The 19,743-nt window shown below is 37.9% G+C and overlaps 1 protein-coding gene across 1 annotated transcript in view; it reads left to right on the forward strand.

Annotated features, from left to right (window-relative positions):
• The first annotated feature begins 791 nt into the window (after positions 1-791).
• slc35a1 (solute carrier family 35 member A1) overlaps positions 792-19,743 on the forward strand; it is a 30,807-nt gene continuing 11,855 nt past the window's right edge. Inside the window, exons 1-3 of the mRNA XM_028797528.2 lie at positions 792-1,044; positions 3,382-3,559; positions 11,917-12,076. Of these exons, the coding sequence (XP_028653361.2) occupies positions 1,035-1,044; positions 3,382-3,559; positions 11,917-12,076 (348 nt within the window). The 5' untranslated portion in view covers positions 792-1,034. The remainder of the gene's footprint in view (positions 1,045-3,381; positions 3,560-11,916; positions 12,077-19,743) is intronic.

The following is a 19,743-nucleotide window of genomic DNA, read 5'->3' on the forward strand; positions in this document are numbered from 1 at the left end:
TACCTGTTAATCTAAGCATTTACTGAGCTTATCCCCACTAGGGACAGAGTGCTGTCTATCTATCATGTGACCTATAAAATTCTTGTTTCAATAATGGCCAGCCCTTTCTAACTTTTATACACAAAATTCAACGAATCTTACATTGCATTTTACTTTAAATATCATCGTGAATTTTTTTGGGAAAAATAAAGAATACTTTAAGTACGATAAAACCTTTTTTTTATCTCTTACAACTGTTAAGTCCACGTTTTCCGGCTTAATATTCTCTATTAAAATACTATTTAAATAAATTTTGCATAAAAGTAAATATAGTGACTAAAGAAAACACAAAACGCTTTTGAAATAGATGGGAACCATTTCATTTGTTTAATTAATTGGTCTTTTGAATGCTGCTGCTACACACCTTAACTTGTAATGTTTGCAACGTCTTAAATAATTTATATAACTCTTTTTTGTAAAATTGTACATTTCTAAGGTGTTCTTCATAATACGAACAAAACTCAGGAGCATTCTTACTATACCAAAAAATGTGATTGAATTGAATAGCAAATCTTTGTCGAAGAGCAACCGGCAAAGAAATCCTCTCAGCTTCGCAACACCGGAAGGGAAGCCGTCAATCAATCTCTTAGAAGACCAATGAACTTCGAAAGGTGGCTAGCGCGAACGAATCAGCGGCTACAGTTAAAAGAAGCACTGCGATTCGTGACAAACATGCCAATCATTTTTTCTGTACCTAATCGCCCTTATCTGTAGGCATTCCCGCCCCCGTAACGCCACGGCATGGGAGATTTTACACGTTCCTAGCGCATGCCTGAAACGTATGACATTTTATATCCGGTATCGAGGCGGAACTCGTAAATTATAATTACTCGTTTATAGTAGCAGCATGTTACCAATAGGGCGATTGTTAGCTATAATGTTTTCTTTGTTGCGATGCCGTTGATAATATATTAAAAGATTAGCGGGTGGACGTAATATGACAATATCCTCTTGAGTTGCAAAAGGGAGCGTTTTAGCGCTCCTCAACACCAACAATGGCAAAAGGTGAGAGATTCTTCTTAATTTCGAGCGTTAATTTTTACGGTAATGTACTTGTTTTAACACTGGCAAAGCATCTCATGTGTGTCACAGTTATGTATTAAATGATATACCAGATACTGCCAGGATGGACTCTCGCAACTATATTAATCCGAAGGGGAAACTGAATTTCCCCTTGGGATTAATAAAGTATCTATCTATCTGTCTGTCTGTCAGGCAGGCTTGAGTGGATGTTTAGACAGAATCTTGCACTAAGATCCAGGTGTTCCGCAAGACCTAAGCGACATCTTCTTGCGCCGAACGTAAGTGGCGCTGTCAATTCAAGTATAGGGTTCTTGGCACGAGACTCAACGACAGTTGTACTGTATTTGACTGCCTTGAACTGCTTTCCAGTTGTTTAATAGATCAATTGTGTAGCGGCGAATAGTCAGTATTTCGCCCACACATACTTTCTTCACATTTTATTTGGTCAGCGATCCATAGAGCTGTACGTGTTTTATAAAGAAATAGTTGTTATTACTGGGTCCTCCCTGCGTGGAGTTTGCATGTTCTCCCTGTGTGGATTTCCTCCGGGCGCTCCGGTTTCCTCCCACAGTCCAAAGACATGCAGGTTAGGTGCATTGGTGATTCTAAATTGGCCCTAGTGTGTGCTTGGTGTTTATGTGTGTCCTGCGGTGGGTTGGCACCCTGCCCGGGATTGGTTCCTGCCTTGTGCCCAGTGTTGGCTGGGATTGGCTGCAGCAGACCCCCGTGACCCTGTGTTCGGATTCAGCGGGTTGGAAAAAGGATGGATGGATGGATGTTATTACTATTATTACGCTATATATAATATTCCTCAGCAGTGATTTACAGTTGTAACTACATCTACACTTAAATCACGGACTGATTTAAAGGCTAACTCATCGGAAAGATTTAAACTTGCAACTTTCTACCCAACACTCCACTGTCTGTCCTTTATTCCAAAAAGAAGCTAATATTCATGGGCACATATTTAGCCTTTATAACTTCTATAACTACAGAAGGTTTCCATCATTGTAAAAGAAGAAGCTTTGTAGTAAGTTTTTTAGTGACTAAGTGGTTTCCTGTTACTTTGCCTTATTCCAGGTGTACTCGATTGCAGTTTGCTTTAGAGAGTGACTAAAAGTTTGATCTGTCAAATATTCTCTGCACTTGACGGTGTATCAAATAGTTAAGGAGAAATGAAAATCCAAAATTGTGTAAATCCAAGAAAAGTTTGACAATGGATATATGGTGAATTCCCCACGCGGGATGTGGTAAAACACATTCCAATTGTAGTTTGAACAAAGTGATCAAACTAATGATGTGGCTGAATCATCTTAAGAAGATGGAACATCAGTGCTTTTCTAACGCCACACATAAACAATTCTATATGCTTTAATCTGCCATAGAGTGCTTTTTTTTCTTCTTTGTAAAAGAAGCCAGTCATCTTTGGTTCTTGTCAGGCTATACCACTGCACCCTCCTGTTTACAGGAACTGTATGGGAGATTAAAACATATTTCTACTGATTTGTAGGTTTTGGTGGCAGTTGCTATAAACGAATTCATAAAGAACAAGATTTTGACTCTCAGATACTCCCATCCTTGGGTCAAATACAACACAAAAATCTAAAGCTGCACTTCAGGTCTATAAAAGGTAGCTGCTGTGTGAGTTTGTTACAGGCCATATTTTTCCAACCATGGTTACAAAGGATTTGTGTCCTCCCCAAGATCCTAATAACTGGTGGTAAAAATAGTTGCCGTTATTATATTTTATGTAGGTCACTTCATTGACCAAGAGTAATGATAATCACATCTTGAAATATAGTTGAAGGTTGAAAAGGCATTTCATCTTCATATCTGGTAAGAAGCATTGTGTAAGCTCTGTAAAATGAACTTGGTTAGCACAGGGGCACAAATATGATGTGGGAACACCTGAAAAGAAAACCTGTCAGAGCAATGGTGGCTTCTCTCACTTACACTTGGAGATGATCCAGCAGCACTCTCAGTGTCACTTTGTTAAGCTTAACTTCCTTATCTGATTTTAATTCAATTAAAATGCATAGAGTCCTTAAATTATTCCAAAAAAAATCTTTTGATGTGGTGGTGTATTTTTTTTTTGTTTGGTTGTATTTTGTTTTTTAAATTAAACAAAAAAACAAAGGAAGGCCAGAACCAGAAAAGGACAGTGCTTTAAGGTAAATGGTGCAAATGTTTGCATGCTTTATAAAGAGTTACCAGAGTGTAAGGTCAAACGACAAAATTTACTTTTTGTTAACTGTATCTTTTCTTTCCTATTGACCATATTTATTGACACTATTTTTATGTTCTATTTTGACATTTCAGAACCAGTAAGTATGTTTTTCAAGCTCTACTGCTTGACTGTCATGACGCTGGTAGCTGCTACCTACACTGTGGCCTTGCGATACACAAGAACAGTCTCCACTGAAATGTACTTCTCTACCACTGCAGTCTGCATCACAGAAGTCATTAAACTCTTTTTGAGTGTTATCATTCTGGCAAAGTAAGTACAGTATTTATATCAACGGCAGCTTTAATTATATGAAATAAATAAAATCTTGTTCTCGGAAAGCAAAATTCTATCTATCTATCTATCTATCTATCTATCTATCTATCTATCTATCTATCTATCTATCTATCTATCTATCTATCTATCTATCTATCTATCTATCTATCTATCTATCTATCTATCTACTTCTATTTCGTGTTCGTCAGTATTTTAACTAAATTCCTGTTTGCAAGTTTGTGTTTTTCCTTAGTCACGTTTAGCTAGATTTCTTCTTTGGTTTCAAGCTTACAGAAAACTTTTCCTGTAATGAGGTGATTAAATTACTCTGACATCAATGATAATAATATCTTTAAATGCTTATTAGCCTTTTGGGCAGAGATCTGAAATCAGGGTGTGCATTGCCCTACATTTGCTGCTCCTGTTACCTGAGTTCAGATTAAAAAAAATAATACAGGCTTGTTGTTCTATTTAAAACTCCAATACAGGTATACATTAGCGTGTGTGTGTAAATATTTATTTATTTTTTGGAGTGGGGTTTCACTTTTGATGTTTTGTTCTTTATTCTATGAATTATTTATACAGTTTAAATAAAGAACATACACAATTCTGTGGTTACTTCAATGTGTTGATTGTTAAGCAAAGCACACAGGAGGTCATTTTTAGCAGCGTGCATACAGTGTTCAGCAGTGTCCACTTCTAATCCCATTTGTGTGTTTTAAAACTGAATATGAGACATTTGGTTTGTCTTTCTCTCAAATTCAATGTAAAATCCACAAACTGAGTACTCGGCTCAAGACTTGAATTATGCATACTTTGATTTTGGGTTTAGTCACACGTTTGTTTCATACTGTGCCTAAGCTTAAGCGCGATTGCCCCCCCCCCCCCAACACACACCCTACTTCCTCCCTGGCCTGCAGACGCTTTTGTCATGACCATGTGATTTTGTGTAAAACCAAAACAACATCTGAATAGGGAGTGACAGCATGCATGTCAAAATGATTTTACTTACTTTGTGGTTGTTTTGGAGTTGTGTAGGGCAAGATAACGCTCCACCCTCTTGCAGATTTATTGAGTGTGCAGCACAGCGTTTTGCAGTTAATCATGCTGCATGTATGAGAAGATTTTTACAGTGACAAATCATGTTAAGGGAGGAATTTGCAGCTTTTCTTGCCAACTACAATTCACTTTCATGTGTAAGGTGAGAATAAAAAACCTGTTTTTAACTCAAAAGAGTGCAATTCTCATTTCATTCAGTATCTGACTTGTTGCATCATTGATGTCATGTCTGTTTTCCGTGCTCGGGCATGTTTAGTGACCACATTAGATCTCGTGGGCCAGGGCATGGTACAGATGGCCCGGCATGGAGCGATTACAGTAGTCAAATGAACTAGACTGTGCGGGGTTACATGCGGACAAACATGCTTGGGCACGGAGCGAATTGCCAGTGTGAGTACACCCTTAGTTACCCTACTTTCTAATATAGCAAGTATTTTTTTTCACTTTCTGTGCTTGCTACAAGTACATAAGTCCATCTGTTACTAAACCAGATCAATCCATTTTACAGTTGTTGGGTCCAGAGTAGGACTGGATGATATAGAAAAAAAATCTTATCGGTATAATGTTTTACATATCAGTCGATAACAATATATATATTATGATATACTGTAAATCAAATCACTATTTCTGTCAAGCTTAAAGGTTTGATTTTTTACTCCTAAGTAAGATGTGAAGATATCATAAGGTTAATTTTGGTTTAAATATTATTTATTTTCTGTCAGAAGTTGAACATGACAAATATACTGTAGAACATTTATGCAACTGTATTTCAAATAAATAAATAAAATAGGTATATACAGTATATATATATATATATATATATATATATATATATATATATATATATATATATATATTAATTCTTACCAGTAAACAGCTTAAAGTATTACAGGAGAACACAAGCAAAATGGACAGCTAAATTCTTTGATCAATTCCAAATAAATACATTTGTTAATACAAAATTCTCAATTCTGATCAGTCAAAAGCTTTCAAGTTTTACAGGAGAACATGCTGAATTTGTCAGTCAACTCCAAATAAATAAATAAAATAAAATAAAATCTAAAACTAAAATCTTAAACCTTTCAAATTGTACAGGAGAACACAAAAATTCTTTGGTCAGCTCCAAGTAAATAAAGTGGATATTAATATAAAATCTCAAAAAACTGACTCTATACTGTTTCCTATATATAGGTTCAAACTGTTTTAAATGGTTGGGAAACAAACCCACAAACAGATAGATAGATAGCTAGATACTTTATTAATCCCCAAGGGGTAATTCACATATTCCAGCAGCAGCATATTGATAAAAACAATATTAATGAAAGAGTGATAAAAACACAGTGCAAGTTAAAAAAGTGCAAGGTGGAGAGTGCAAGGCAGGTATAACAGTCAATAACATAGTATAATGTTACCGTTTACCCCCCGGTGCAATTGAAGAGTCGCATAATGTGGGGGTGGAACGATCTCCTCAGTCTGTCAGTGGAGCAGGACAGTGACAGCAGTCTGTCGCTGAAGCTGCTCCTTTGTCTGGAGATGATACTGTTCAGTGGATGCAGTGGATTCTCCATAATTGATAGGAGCCTGCTGAGCGCCCGTTGCTCCGCCACAGATGTCAAACTGTCCAGCTCCGTGCCTACAATAGAGCCTGCCTTCCTCACCAGTTTGTCCAGGCATGAGGCGTCCCTCATCTTTATGCTTTCTTTTTATTTTTTTTCTTTATTTATTTAATACACAAAAGAAAACTATCTCTATATATCCTCAGTACAAATTCAAGCAGCACTCATATATAAACAAAGGAGAACCTAAACAGAATTGGCATATTCACTCAACTGTGGTCAAAAGCAAAAAAAAAAAAAAGGCACAAAAAAATCTCCATTAGTTCAGTAAAGTTTGCATTGTGCGTGTTAGAAAAGATGACAATACTTCAGATAGTACAAAAGATTAGTGGTATTACCTGTCTTTGTGGGAACATGCTTTCGACAGAATTTGCAATGCACGCTACTCTGCTTCTTGTCAGACTTTAAATAGCTAAAATAGCTCCACACTACCAATTTTTTTTTTTTTTTTTTTTAACATTTTGTTAATATTTTCTGTCTTTATTTTCTTGTTTATCTTGCTGCCATTCCTGATGTACTGGGGGGGGGGGTATTTTTCGTACATGGATTACTCGTTTAGCCGGATGTAATTGTTGACGATTTGGCATGATCCTGGATCTGTCGGTTTTTCGAAACTCTCTTGCTGGAAGTATTGTCATAGCAACACATCCTAATCCTCAAACCTGCTCGGAGCAGGTTTGTTCTATATAAACAAGGATTAGCTCACACACTTAATCAGTGTCCGTGAGTGGAATTCATTTAGTCATGATTTCGCCGTTCATGAATGAGCAACCAATTGATATTGGTACGCAAATTATAAGAAGAGAATTTCATATAGAGAGGGGTTTGCGCGATCGGCAAGATCCTTTATTGTTCCTGGAGGAAATTCTTTTCGAAAGATACCGCTTTAGCCGAGGGAGAATATTGTACCTCAGAAATTTATTAGGACTTTATATTCGAAGTCAGACTCGGCGAAGTCGGGCTCTCACAACCACACAGACAGTATGCATCGCTTTGAGGTTTTTTGCAAGCGGCACTTTTTTTATATACTGTAGGAGATGCGGAAAATCTATCTAAAAGTGCAGTTTGCCAGGCAATTTGTAAAGTTGTTTGGCTCTGAAATATTTCCTTCGGGTTTTCATAGTGTTTCCTGGACACCTGCGTGTGCAGACAATAAAAGAGGCGTTTCATGCCATTGCAGGTAGGTAATACACAGGCAAAAACACCCACAGTTCCATAAAGAATCTCACAATCAGCCTAACATTCTCATTATCCAGGATTTCCAAATGAGATTGGGGCACATGGGACTGATCACAGTGGAGTTTGATCAAACATTATTTGGAAAATGTACCTCTCCTCCTGATGAATAATCAGACACAGTGTCTTCATCAAATATTTGACCTTTGTCAATATCTCGTTGGTCAGACACAGGTTCTAGGGATATGACATTCCCTGCAACTGACCCCAAACAAAAAAGAGGGCTATATGGAACATACCTATGGCACACATTGAGGACAAATATATGCAATGACCATCCTTTACCTGAAATGAAGTGACCACTGCATCCTGCCACTGGTTCTGAGGAGGAGCTTCCCCCTTGAATGCCCTCAGGAACAGGGCGATGGGCATTTTGCTGGAGAGCCAACTCTTCTGCAGGGGTTAGGTGTGGACTGCATGGACCTCCACCTGTTTTTTGCTTGTCTGCCTTCTTATTAGCTTTAAAATTAATGTTCTTTACATTATATATGATTCTTTATGTCAACAATTTTTTAAATTAGATATATACCAATATTTACCAGTTTGAAGTATATTCTTGTACTTCACTTTAACCTGTTCCCGTGTTCTCCTTGTGCTCACGTTTGATCTGGAATTATGACTTATTAAATAATAATTAATCTGACACATAGGAAATGAAATGCTGCATTCAGTAAGTACAATGCACACGCGTTTAATTTGTCGGCCACTTTTTGCCAGCCATCTTTTCTGGTTTGGGCTGCTTTTGTAGTGTTACCCCTTGTGCATATTAAACCTTGAAATTCTTCATGTCCTTCGAATGAAAGGTCTTGCTCTGCTTGTGTGAAAAAAAAAAATGCGGCCGTTCTTTCGTCATTTTGTTACAGCCTATCAAAGACTTGCTGATCATGTTTTCTAGACTCAATATATATGGGCTTTTCAATCAGCGCGGGCGCGCGCATTCATCTCGGATGATTAGATCCAGTTAGACTAATCTACTACACCGCTGCGTTTGAAAAACTGACTTATCCCGGATGAGTTTCACTGGTATTAACTCATCCAAGATGAGGCATCTGATCTCGGATGATTTAAGCGACATACGGAAAATACACCCCTAGTGTGCACGGCTGTAGTAGCCCAAACATTAGCATGTGTGCTGCTGGTAGCTGCTACTCCTGTGCTAAGTGCTATATGTGTCAACCTAACCTGATGTGGCTGTACCTGTGTTCCTGCCACATAATTGGTTTGACGTGGTGTTATTCTCATTATCATTGGCTTTTTGTGTTGTCTGTCAAAACATAGATGGAATGAGTTCTGTTGATGTTGTATTGACCATCTCTAATATTTCTACCGAGGAAAAGTTATTTCGCGATAATCACCTTTACCGTTTTATTGGCCAGCCCTAATCCAGAGTTTATGCCTGCAGCAAAAGATACAAAGCAAGAACCAACTCTGGACAGAGTGCCAACCCATCAGAAGACACATATCCATACTCCAACATAACTGAGTGGTTTAAAATGAAGTTGCATATTTTACTACATTCCTGTTTATTGTGGCACCAGATAGTGGTAATGTGTTGCATGGTGGTTGGACATGCCAGTAAGACTTTCAGTATAAACCTGATTGTTTTTAGCATACAATATTTTGCATAATGTGGAATGAGAAGTTTTCAATGTTTTTGTAATTGCAAATGCAGCCGACCCTGAGACTACAAACAGCTTGCATTTGTAACCTGGTTGTAAATACAAGTTGAAACATGCACTGAAGATGTCCGTTATTGGGAAAATAGATAAATGTTTTATTTACAGGTATTGGATAGAAAAACATTTCAGACTTATTAATAAAATGACAGTCAAGCAATATTACTGTGTTTTAAATCACAAAATGAAAATAATTTAAACTACACTGAACCAGGGCTTATAGTATGTTGTCCCCATAAACATCAAAACTGGTAGAATAACGACACAGTACCTCAGAGTTGAAATAGGCACAATAATGGCAAGGAAAGCCACCACTCTTTGTCCTGCAGGCATGGGCTGTAATTCCTAAGAGTCTCATTTCCTTCTTCTACCAGCTGTACTTTCAGACTGCATGGCTAGGACCCATACTTGGCATGCTGTGGATTACAAGCAGTGGGTTCTACTGACTGAGGTTACTGGATGCACTTTCAGTTATATTCAAGTGACATGTGGACATGAAAGCACAAAATAATTGAAAATGATGACAAAGTTTGTAGTTTGTTCAAGATAGCAGCTACATAATTATCCATGTCTTTTGAAAGAAGAAAGAAAAAAAAAAGTTGCTCTGTAAAAGTTAATTAAAACCCAGTTCAAAAGAAAAATTTGGTGGTTTTATATGCTTGTTTGTATCTACAAAACCACAGTAAGTCCAAACCTCTATATCCTGATACTCGTTTATATACATACTATATAGTGTAGCTTTATTCTCTGATGTTTCTGGCTAGAACATCTGATACATTATACACTAAATAATGCCATGGTAGAATAATAATAATTCATTACATTTGTATAGCGCTTTTCTCAGTACTCAAAGCGCTATCCACACAGGGAGGAACTGGGAAGCGAACCCACAATCTTCCACAGTCTCCTTACTGCAAAGCAGCAGCACTACCACTGCGCCATCTGTGAGGACAAATATCTTCTCAATGCTCATTCTTGAGGAAGATTTCCACTAGTTGGCTAGGTACTTTTTGTTATTGATCCCATGTTCAAAAATAGAACCACTTTCCTCCAGGACAAAAAGTCAGGTGTTGTGACATGCAGGCTTATGACCAGATAAGCTTTTCACGTCTGTTTTTAAGCCTGGGGAAAATTAGTCAATATGTTACATTAATGTGATATTTTATCACTAACATATTGTAGTTTCTTGTTCAATATATAGTTTTAACCTTCTTGACTATTAACACAGAGTGTCTCTTGGGCTCAGAATCCTATATAAAAACTGTTAACCCCAAGTATCTCTTAGGTTAAGCTGTTATGATCTGATGGTACAGCATGTATACCCAAATAACATTCAAGACAGTATTCTGTTGTCATCTCTTGGGTAAAATAATATAGTGCTGCAAATAATAATGAATATTTCGATGTATTTAGGACAAATTACTCAATATTCATGAGTGGGGAAGAGTCTTCAACCAAAACACACAATGGTGTGTAAACTAAAAACTGTAAAGCTAGATTTAGAACACACTGAAATGGAACCATTAGTAGAATCAAGTGATAGTGATGAAACAACTACTATATCAACGTTTGTGTCAGGAGCATATGTGGAAGTCTACAATAACCCAATGCGCAGGTCGAATGTGTGGCTCAGACACTGAAACTATGTCCTCTCATGCGCAAGCAACAGAAAAAATATACACATATATACAAGATGCACTTGCACTGTCCTAATTGCTGTGTGTTGGTGACTGTTTTAAAAACATATCACACAAATGATGTGTACTACTGCTTTTACTCTTACAGTCTCAAAGACATGTATGTTAAGTTAGTTGGTATGTTAAGTTAATTGGTAGTTACAGATTGCCCTTGTGTGTGTGCTTGAACCCATTTCCTGCAGGGATAAACTCCAGCCCCCTGCAACCCTGAGTTGGATTGAGTGCATTTGAGAATGTGACAGTCTCTGTGTCCTGCTACTTTTAACTGATACTCGCTTGTTTTTAAATGTTTTTCTTATTACGTATGCTTTTTATACATCATGTCAAAAATTAAAATATCTCCCTTACCCATGTAACTACACCATATAGAAAAGTTGAGGATGAAGACAATTAACACCTAAAGTTTATCCTCTGAGGACAAAATTGCTGAATGGATTAGGTGCCAAATTTAATATCCATTTAATTTCTAAACTTGCTTTTTTATATTTCATACTTGCAAAATCTGTATGAGCATCTTTAATTGCAAAAAGAGACCTGCAATTTAAAACAGTTGTTGTAATAGATAACGCAGTGAATGTGTTGGATACAAAAGGGATCACCATTTATTGGCACCAATCTTGAATTCTAATTGCGTGATCAAAGCTCTGGCTTCTACTGGTCATTTGAAAATAGTTGTTTAAACCGCTTCTATCAAACAAACTGTTGAGTTTTGACTGGAGCTACAAGCATACCAGACCATTTTGGCTATTGTGGGTGAAGTGAGGTCCCATTTACTTAAAAAGGATGTAAACAGGTTGGCCATGTCCATTGTAGCTGCACTTGTATTTATTGCAAAATTTTCCAGTCTTGAATGTTGAAAGTGTTAAAATAATAATGGCAAAGACATTTGAGTGTCCAAAGATGGTTTGACATAGAGCAGAAAATCACAGCCAAATGTGCATTAGTTGGAAAGCCAGCTCAAACTTTAGGTTTATTTTAATGTATATATGCACTCTATATTTTACAGTACTTGACTGTTTCTGTAGCATTTGTAGGTGACTAACCATAATTTTGCTTTATCGTACTTACAGAGAAACCAGTAGTTTGGGGAGGCTGGTAGCATCCCTAAGAGAGAATGTGTGTGGTAATCCAAAAGAACTGCTTAAGTTGAGTATTCCGTCAGTTGTGTATGCAGTCCAGAATAATATGGCATTTTTAGCACTGAGCAACCTGGATGCGGCTGTTTATCAGGTGGGGAATTAAGTTTATTATTTTTAATTTTACAATTTTAAGTGTTTATAAATCATTTTGTTAAATGAATTGCATGTTTGCTTTCCAGTTGTATGTCTTTATTGAATTTTTGCTAAGACTATGATTGTGTATATTACATTCAAAACCTTGCCATGCTTTGCTGACATCAGTATCTGTTAATCAGTAAACTTTTCTCTCTCTCTCTCTATATATATATATATATATAATCTGTTCAGTTAGCCAATAAAATGTGTTATTTTGCTTCACTTCTCATTGCATCCATAATGCCTAACACACCCTGCTAATACAGTATAAGGAAAGACAAAGCTATTAATTGATGATCGTAATACATGTACATGTGTATATTCATTTGTAATAGTTCTGAATTAACAAACACTTCAGCAGCACCAGAGACACACGTCATATATGGCAGGGCATTCAGACAATTACAAACTACAAGCCCACACAGCAGCGATGGTGATGCCTCCCTACTGGATGAGCTGAACAAGAGCCTATGAGAAAAGCAACACCTCCCTCCACTGACCAGGTACTCTGTCTCTCCACAACTGATGTGAGGAGGACTCTATCCAGAGTCAGTCCACGCAAGACTGCAGGACCTGACAACATACCTGGCCATATGCTCAAACACGCGCCAATGCGCCAACCAACTGGCTGGTGTCGTCACAGACATTTTCAACACATCTCTGAGCCAGTCATCAGTCCCAGCATACTTCAAGTCGACCACCATCATACCAGTGCTGAAGAAGTAATCAGTGACATGCTTGAATAACTACCAACCAGTTGCACTCGTGTCAGTCATCATGAAGTGCTTCGAAAGGTTAGTCATGTTGCACATAAAGACTAATCTCCCTGTCTCCCTTGACCCTGTTCAGTTTGCATACCGCTCAAACAGGTCAACTGAGGATGCCATGTGCTGTGCCCTTCACCTCTCCCTGACACATCTGGATAAAAAATACACATATGTCAGGATACTATTCATAGACTTTAGCTCCACCTTCAACACAATCATCCCTTAAAAGATGGTTGTGAAACTGAGTGGGTTGGGCCTGAACACCACCCTTTGCAATTGGATCCTGGACTTCTTGATAGAGAGGCCCCAGTCAGTCTGGATGGTCTGCAACACCTCCAGCATCATCACACTGAGCACTGGAGCTCTTCAGGGCTGCGTGCTTAGTCCTCTGCTCTTCACCCTGCTGACTCACGACTGCACAGCCACGCACAACACCAACCACATCATCAAGTTTGCGGACGATATGATGGTGCTGGGACTGATGAAACCGCATACCGTGATGATGTGGAACAGCTGTCCACCATGGCGTGAAGACAACAATCTCTCTCAATGTCGACAAGACAAAAGAGAGAATTGTTAACTTCAGAAAATCACATCCTGCCCACATCCCATTCAGCATCAACGGTTCAGATGTGGAGACTGTTAGGAGTAGGGCTGCAGCGATTAGTCAACGTAATCGACGACGTCAACTACAAAAAATCGTCCGCGTGGATTTTTTTTATTGTCGACGCGTCATAAACAGAACCTTCAATAGAGGCTCCAGTCACAAAGAACCACATTGGTTTTTGTAACTGCAATCCACTACATGAACGTCTGGGGGCAGTATCGTTTGTTACTGTTTGTTAAGACTGCACACAGTATACCAACGCAAGCATCCTGGAGCTGTGATGCCGCCACCGTCTTTCAAGAGATAAGTTTTAGCGAGTAAAGTTAGTGTCACGTGTTAATGTTGATGTTTGTACTATAATGTGTATATCAGGGTTTCGACAATGATAGTTAACCCTTAAACCGACACATACTTGGGGTTTAATGCACCCCTGGACGCCAAATACTTTTTAGCTGCACTTTTTAAGTAAACGTCACAATTCACAAAGAAAATGTGAAATTTTAATGGAAGACGTATTTTTTTTTCATGCAAAGAGCATCACAATTACTGCAACGTTGATCATTTTACACACTGCAAATGAACTGTAAAAACTATTTATAAAAAAAAAAAACTACTGCAACAATCTGTTATATGTTCAAGGTGCAACTGACGCCATTGAAAATTCAGTAAATCACAGAGCCAACTGCGCTTGAACTGTCTGCATGCAAACACACAAACAGAGGTAAATGCTGATGATTGCAGGCTCGTCTAGTGCAGCGGCTGAATCCCAGAGACAGTGGTGCTGCAGTTCTGCCAGGGCCGGCAGTGGTCATGAGCTGGCTGCTCAATGAATATACGGCACTGACTGATCAGCTCCGGCGTGCTGGCAAATTGCTCTGTGAAGCAAATATAGCCGGTTATGGGGTTCAATGAATGTACGTCGCTGAATATACTTGGCTCCGGTATGCTGGCAAATTGCACTGGGAAACAACTTTAGCCGGTTGCGGAGTTCAGTTAATGTACGTTGCCGAATGTATGTCACTGCATATACTCGGCTTCAGCGTGCTTCCAAATTGCACTGAAAACCGACTCTAGCTGGTTGCGGCGTTCAACAAATGTACTTTTCCGAATATACTCGGCTCCGGCGTGCTGGCAGTAATTAGCTTGTTGCATATTTTAGTCCGTTATTTTTTTATTTTGGCATAATAGAGTACATGATGTGATAAATTACAACACTTTTCCTTCAGAGTGTGTTGATTAAAACATCTTTCTCTGTCTGCAAAATCATTCTTGTGTATTCCTGCTACCTCTACTCCCTCTGAGCATCTCTTCTCAGCAGCTGGGAAAATTGTCTCAAAAGAGAGCGCCAGCCTTACACCAGAGCATGTTGAAATGCTCACGTTCCTGCACTGCAATCAGGAATATATGAACTGAATCTTTTATAAACTGTACATTGTTTTATTTTATTTGAATTGAAGCTTTATTTAAACTTTGGGACTTTAAGACACACCAGTGGCCATTTTTGGTTAAGTTAAATGCACTTTTTTTGTTTAAAGACTATGTGCACTTTAGTTTGTATTGTTTAATGTATTTTTTTATTGTGATGGTCACACTAATATAAAAATTTTATTATTTTCAAATTCATATGTTTCACTGGTTAATTTAATTTGATTATTACAAATTTTAATCGTGTTAATGCAGAGACATCATGGTGACTTTCACAGGTGGACAGACATGAGCAGATGAGGTAAGACATGCACTGGAGCCCAGAACAGGATGTGCAACCACAGGTTGCAGGCATCAAAATAGTCAGGCATGAAATAATCGTGAATAATCAACTAATCGGGGGAAAAACGATTAGTCAACTACCAAAATAATCATTAGTTGCAGCCCTAGTTAGGAGTACCAAGTTCCTCGGTGTGCACATAACTGAGGAACTTACGTGGACGCATAACACCTCATCATTAACAAAGAAAGCCCAGCAGAGACGACACTTCCTGAGGCAGCTGAAGCGAGCAAGTCTTCCCCCTTCCATCCTCACCATGTTCTATAGAGGCACCATTGAGAGTGTTCTGTCCAGCTGCATCACTGTCTGGTATGGCAACTGCAACATATCCGACTGCAAGCGCCTGCAAAGGATAGTGAAGACCGCTTAGAACATTATTGGGGTGTCTCTCCCTTCACTACAGGACATATTTTACGAACGCAGTGTCCGCAAGGCCTGCAGCATTGTGCAGGACCCCTTACACCTCTCACATGGACTTTTCACTCTTCTGCCATCCAAGAGAAGATACTGCAGCATCAGAGCCAGATCTGCCGGGCTGAAGGATAGTTTTTACCCCCAAGCTGTCAGACTCCTCAACACCATGCTGCCCCCTGGGATCTTCCACACTGCCTCAACCACCTCTAAAACAGAACTTTTATACATGCAAGCCACTTTCCTGCAAAGACGAGTTTGCATATAGAAAAGAACTGAAAATCTCATACTGACCTTTAAGTATTTTGCACACTGCACTTTGACATTCTTTGACATCCTTCTGCCGTGAAACATTCTGACCTGTCATTGTTTACAAGTCTTAAAGAACTATTATCATACACTGATAATTTCTTTATGATCTATATCTATTATTTATTATTTATTTATTATATTACACTAACTGATTAAAATAACACAAAATCTTAACTTAATCATTCTTGACAGACTTTATCACAGTCATTAGGAAGCTCAATTCACCTGCTAAACAATAATACAAACTCAATATGAAAATAAAATCTCAAGTAATACAGTTTACTCGATAACTAACTAATAAATGAACATCAAAAAAGAAGAAGAAAAAAAACACTGAAGACTGCTGTTTTTATTCCTGCTTCTAACATTTCAGTAATGGAAGTGATGAGGACTCTGTGTGGACATCTCATTTCTGGTGTGATGTGAATTACTAGCTAATGTAGTTATTTGGCATTGACAATGTACGAATATTTTCTGGGTACAAATTAAGTAGACAAAAGTCTGCTTTGAAATATGGCAGTCACTGCAATTCATAAATATCCCCCATCCTCCCGAAAAGATGCATTGCCCAGCCCAATGGTGTAAATTTTACATTCACCCCAAAATAAAGAAATTGGGAAATAACATTTTGCTTAATTAAAATAGGAGTACAATGAAAAACGGTAGTTGGTTGAAACAAAAACCTTCAGCCTCACAGAATCCCAAGGACTGAGTTTGAGAGCCACTGTACTAGACTAAAGTAGTGAGTCTTCAGCTTTCATTTAAATGGTAATACTGTTGGCATCTCTTACACAAATAAGCATTTGCTTGGACTGTCCTAGGAAACCTATTTGAAAACATAATGTTATTCAAGTAAGTTGTTTACAGTGACTGCCAATCAACAATGAATAAAAAAAACATAGCTGTGAATTAAATACTGGTCCACTGTAGACATTGGACATTTGAGTTAATGTCTTAATTTTTTTTCCTGTGTATATTTTAGTGGAGGTAATTTGAAAATATTGATGGCAGAGAAAAGCAACCAGCCAGTGAGTGTGGCAAATTATAGTCTTATGTTCACACGATCAAAAATCTGTCATGTTGTGTACAGTTGGAAAGAAACTCATGTCCCCCTGCTCTAAGTATTTACCTCTGATTATTGTTGTTTTTGTGATGTTTGCATTGGTTATAACTGTAGACCCTTAGCCCATTTCATGTTTGATTATTCTTGAATATATATTGGTCCCAGCTTTACTTAAAAGTCTTAAGAACTAGTATAGGATGCCTGTCCAGATGACAGTTAACAACAAGGTTTAAATGTGTTCCTTTTAAATTGGGTTCCCTTTTGAACAGTGTGATTAGGGTATGTGTTTCAGCATAACAGAAGTGAGTGTTCATGGTGCAATTAGTAGCGAGAATTAGCTCCAAGAATGCACTTGATTTAGTGCTGGGAATCTTACAGTGGAGACGTTGTTATGCTTATGGTGCTGTTACATATACCACAAAGTAGCAGAACTGTATGTAAAGGCAATATTCCCCAAAATTTTGTGTATCTAAGTTTTTAGATATGTGGGGGATAGTGGAAAATATTAAAACAATAGGTACACTGTAGTTTTCAGGAAGAATATTTAAATGCAGAGCACGTCATGTTTTACAGAGAGCCACTAGAGTCTTTAACAATGAGAGTAAAAATGACAGCATGCAAGTGATTTAACTGAGGAGGCTGCACCCTGCAAAGGGTACGCTCTAAAAAGGAAAGCTGCTGTTCAGTTGTGAGGAGGAAAAAGTGAAAATGTGGAAGGACATTTGAACAGAAGGGACTGTTTGCTTCTTTATAATAATGTAGCCACAGTTCTTGAAGACTGAATTTAAACACATACCTTGAATCAGTGTCACTTTTGGTAGTGATTTCATGAGTGGAGAGATGAGCCAGACTTTAGTTTAGACAGTGACTTCAAGGTGGCAGATGGAGATAATTGAAGAAAGAGGTGTTAAGAGATGCAAGGTGATGACCATAAGAACAGGTAAATGTACATGGGTCTACTTTTTTTTTTTTTTTTTTACTTTAGTGCACTTCTATAAAAAAGTCAGAAGCTTTGCGGTAAACATGTTATGTTCTCAAATCAAGGCACCATAAAGTGGCACTTTGGTGCAAGGTGATTAGCCCATGCGAGTAAGAATTTTTCTGTACTCTGTACAGATGGAATAATTTGTTCATGAGTGTACTAGAGGCCAGCCGATTAATCACAGAGCCGACCTAATTGGCCTATAATTGGGCTTAATAACCTAATCAGCATGCGTAGAAGTGACACCGATCATGCACCAGCATTTCGAGTGGAAGTGTGTCAAAATGCATAGGATTTAGTGCGCATACAAATGGCATGATCCTAAAGTGGAGTTAAGTGCATTTGAGAAATCCCCACATTTCATACAGTAGGTAAGCTATATTTGTTCTTTTTTACACAATGCCAGTATGCCCCAGTGTTTTCTAAGCTTAACTAGAATATATTTAACCATAGCCAGAGAACAATCAGTTTTTTCTTTACACAATAGTAAAATCTACTCTTCCATTTCAAAAGCACTTGCGCCACAGGTAATGAACATAAATTCTTAGACTTGTGTGTGTTATTCGCATTAAAAACAGATTGCATCTGAATGTAGCTCAGTGGCTGTAGTCTTTGTTGGCACATTACCGACAGATTTTGTAAATTAACTGAATGGGCTGCATAAATATGTGTATCTGCTCTTGTTTTTGTTAAAGTTGGAAAAAAAAATTTACAAGTATAGTGCTTGATCCTTAATTACTATTCTGTTTGTGTAACGAATTGACAACATGTTACAGTAGATGTATGTTATCATTAACAACTTTTGAAAGGCAGTCATTCAAAGTATAAACTACTGTGTGGCTATGTAGGCTGTAGACTACTAGATAGATAAGAACTTTATTTATCCCGAGGGAAATTCTTTTGTCATATACATGCTCAGTGCAACAAGAGGAATAAAGATAATAAGGTAGTAAAGAGTTAAAAAGATCAGTAGTAATAGTGCAAACAGAATAACAAAATAACTCTAAACAAAGTAACAAATAACTATAACAATAACTATAACTAATAGTTTGTATTATAACTATATAACTAATTTGTGCAAAGCAACAAACAACTATAACTAAAACTATAACAGATATAATAAAACAACAGATTATTAGTGCAAGTGGTTATGAAAAGTGACTTAATGTTTGTGCCATAAATAAATGAGATAGCAACATGTGATGATGGGATGAAACAAACATTCAGTAACATACAGATGAGTAAATAAAAAACCGAATGAGACCTAATGACAAAAATTCTGAAAAAGATCACCTACAGAATGAGGAAGAGTTATACAGTCTTATTGTCACAGGTAGAAAGGATTTCCTGTGACGTTCGGTTCTGCATTTGGAGGCAATGAGTCTTTTGCTGTGTGTGCTCTGATGACCCATCAAGGAGGCGTGCATGGGGTGAGAGGGGTTGTCCATGATACCGAGAAGCTTTTTCAGCATTCTCCTTTCAGACACCTTCACCAGGTTCTCCAGTCTGACACTCAGAACAGAACCAGCCTTTTTAATCAGCTTGTTTAGCCTGTTGGCATCAGCTGTCTTCACCCCACTGCCCCAGCACACAGCTGAAAAAAACACTACGCTCTCTACCACAGAGTGATAGAACATAGTCAGCATTTTCCTACAGACATTGAAAGACCTGAGCCTACTATTCTCAGCATGCAAGGTACTTACTTGGGGGAAAGGA

This window comes from Erpetoichthys calabaricus, chromosome 3 (genome assembly GCF_900747795.2).
Source record: "Erpetoichthys calabaricus chromosome 3, fErpCal1.3, whole genome shotgun sequence".
Taxonomy (NCBI): Eukaryota; Metazoa; Chordata; class Cladistia; order Polypteriformes; family Polypteridae; genus Erpetoichthys; species Erpetoichthys calabaricus.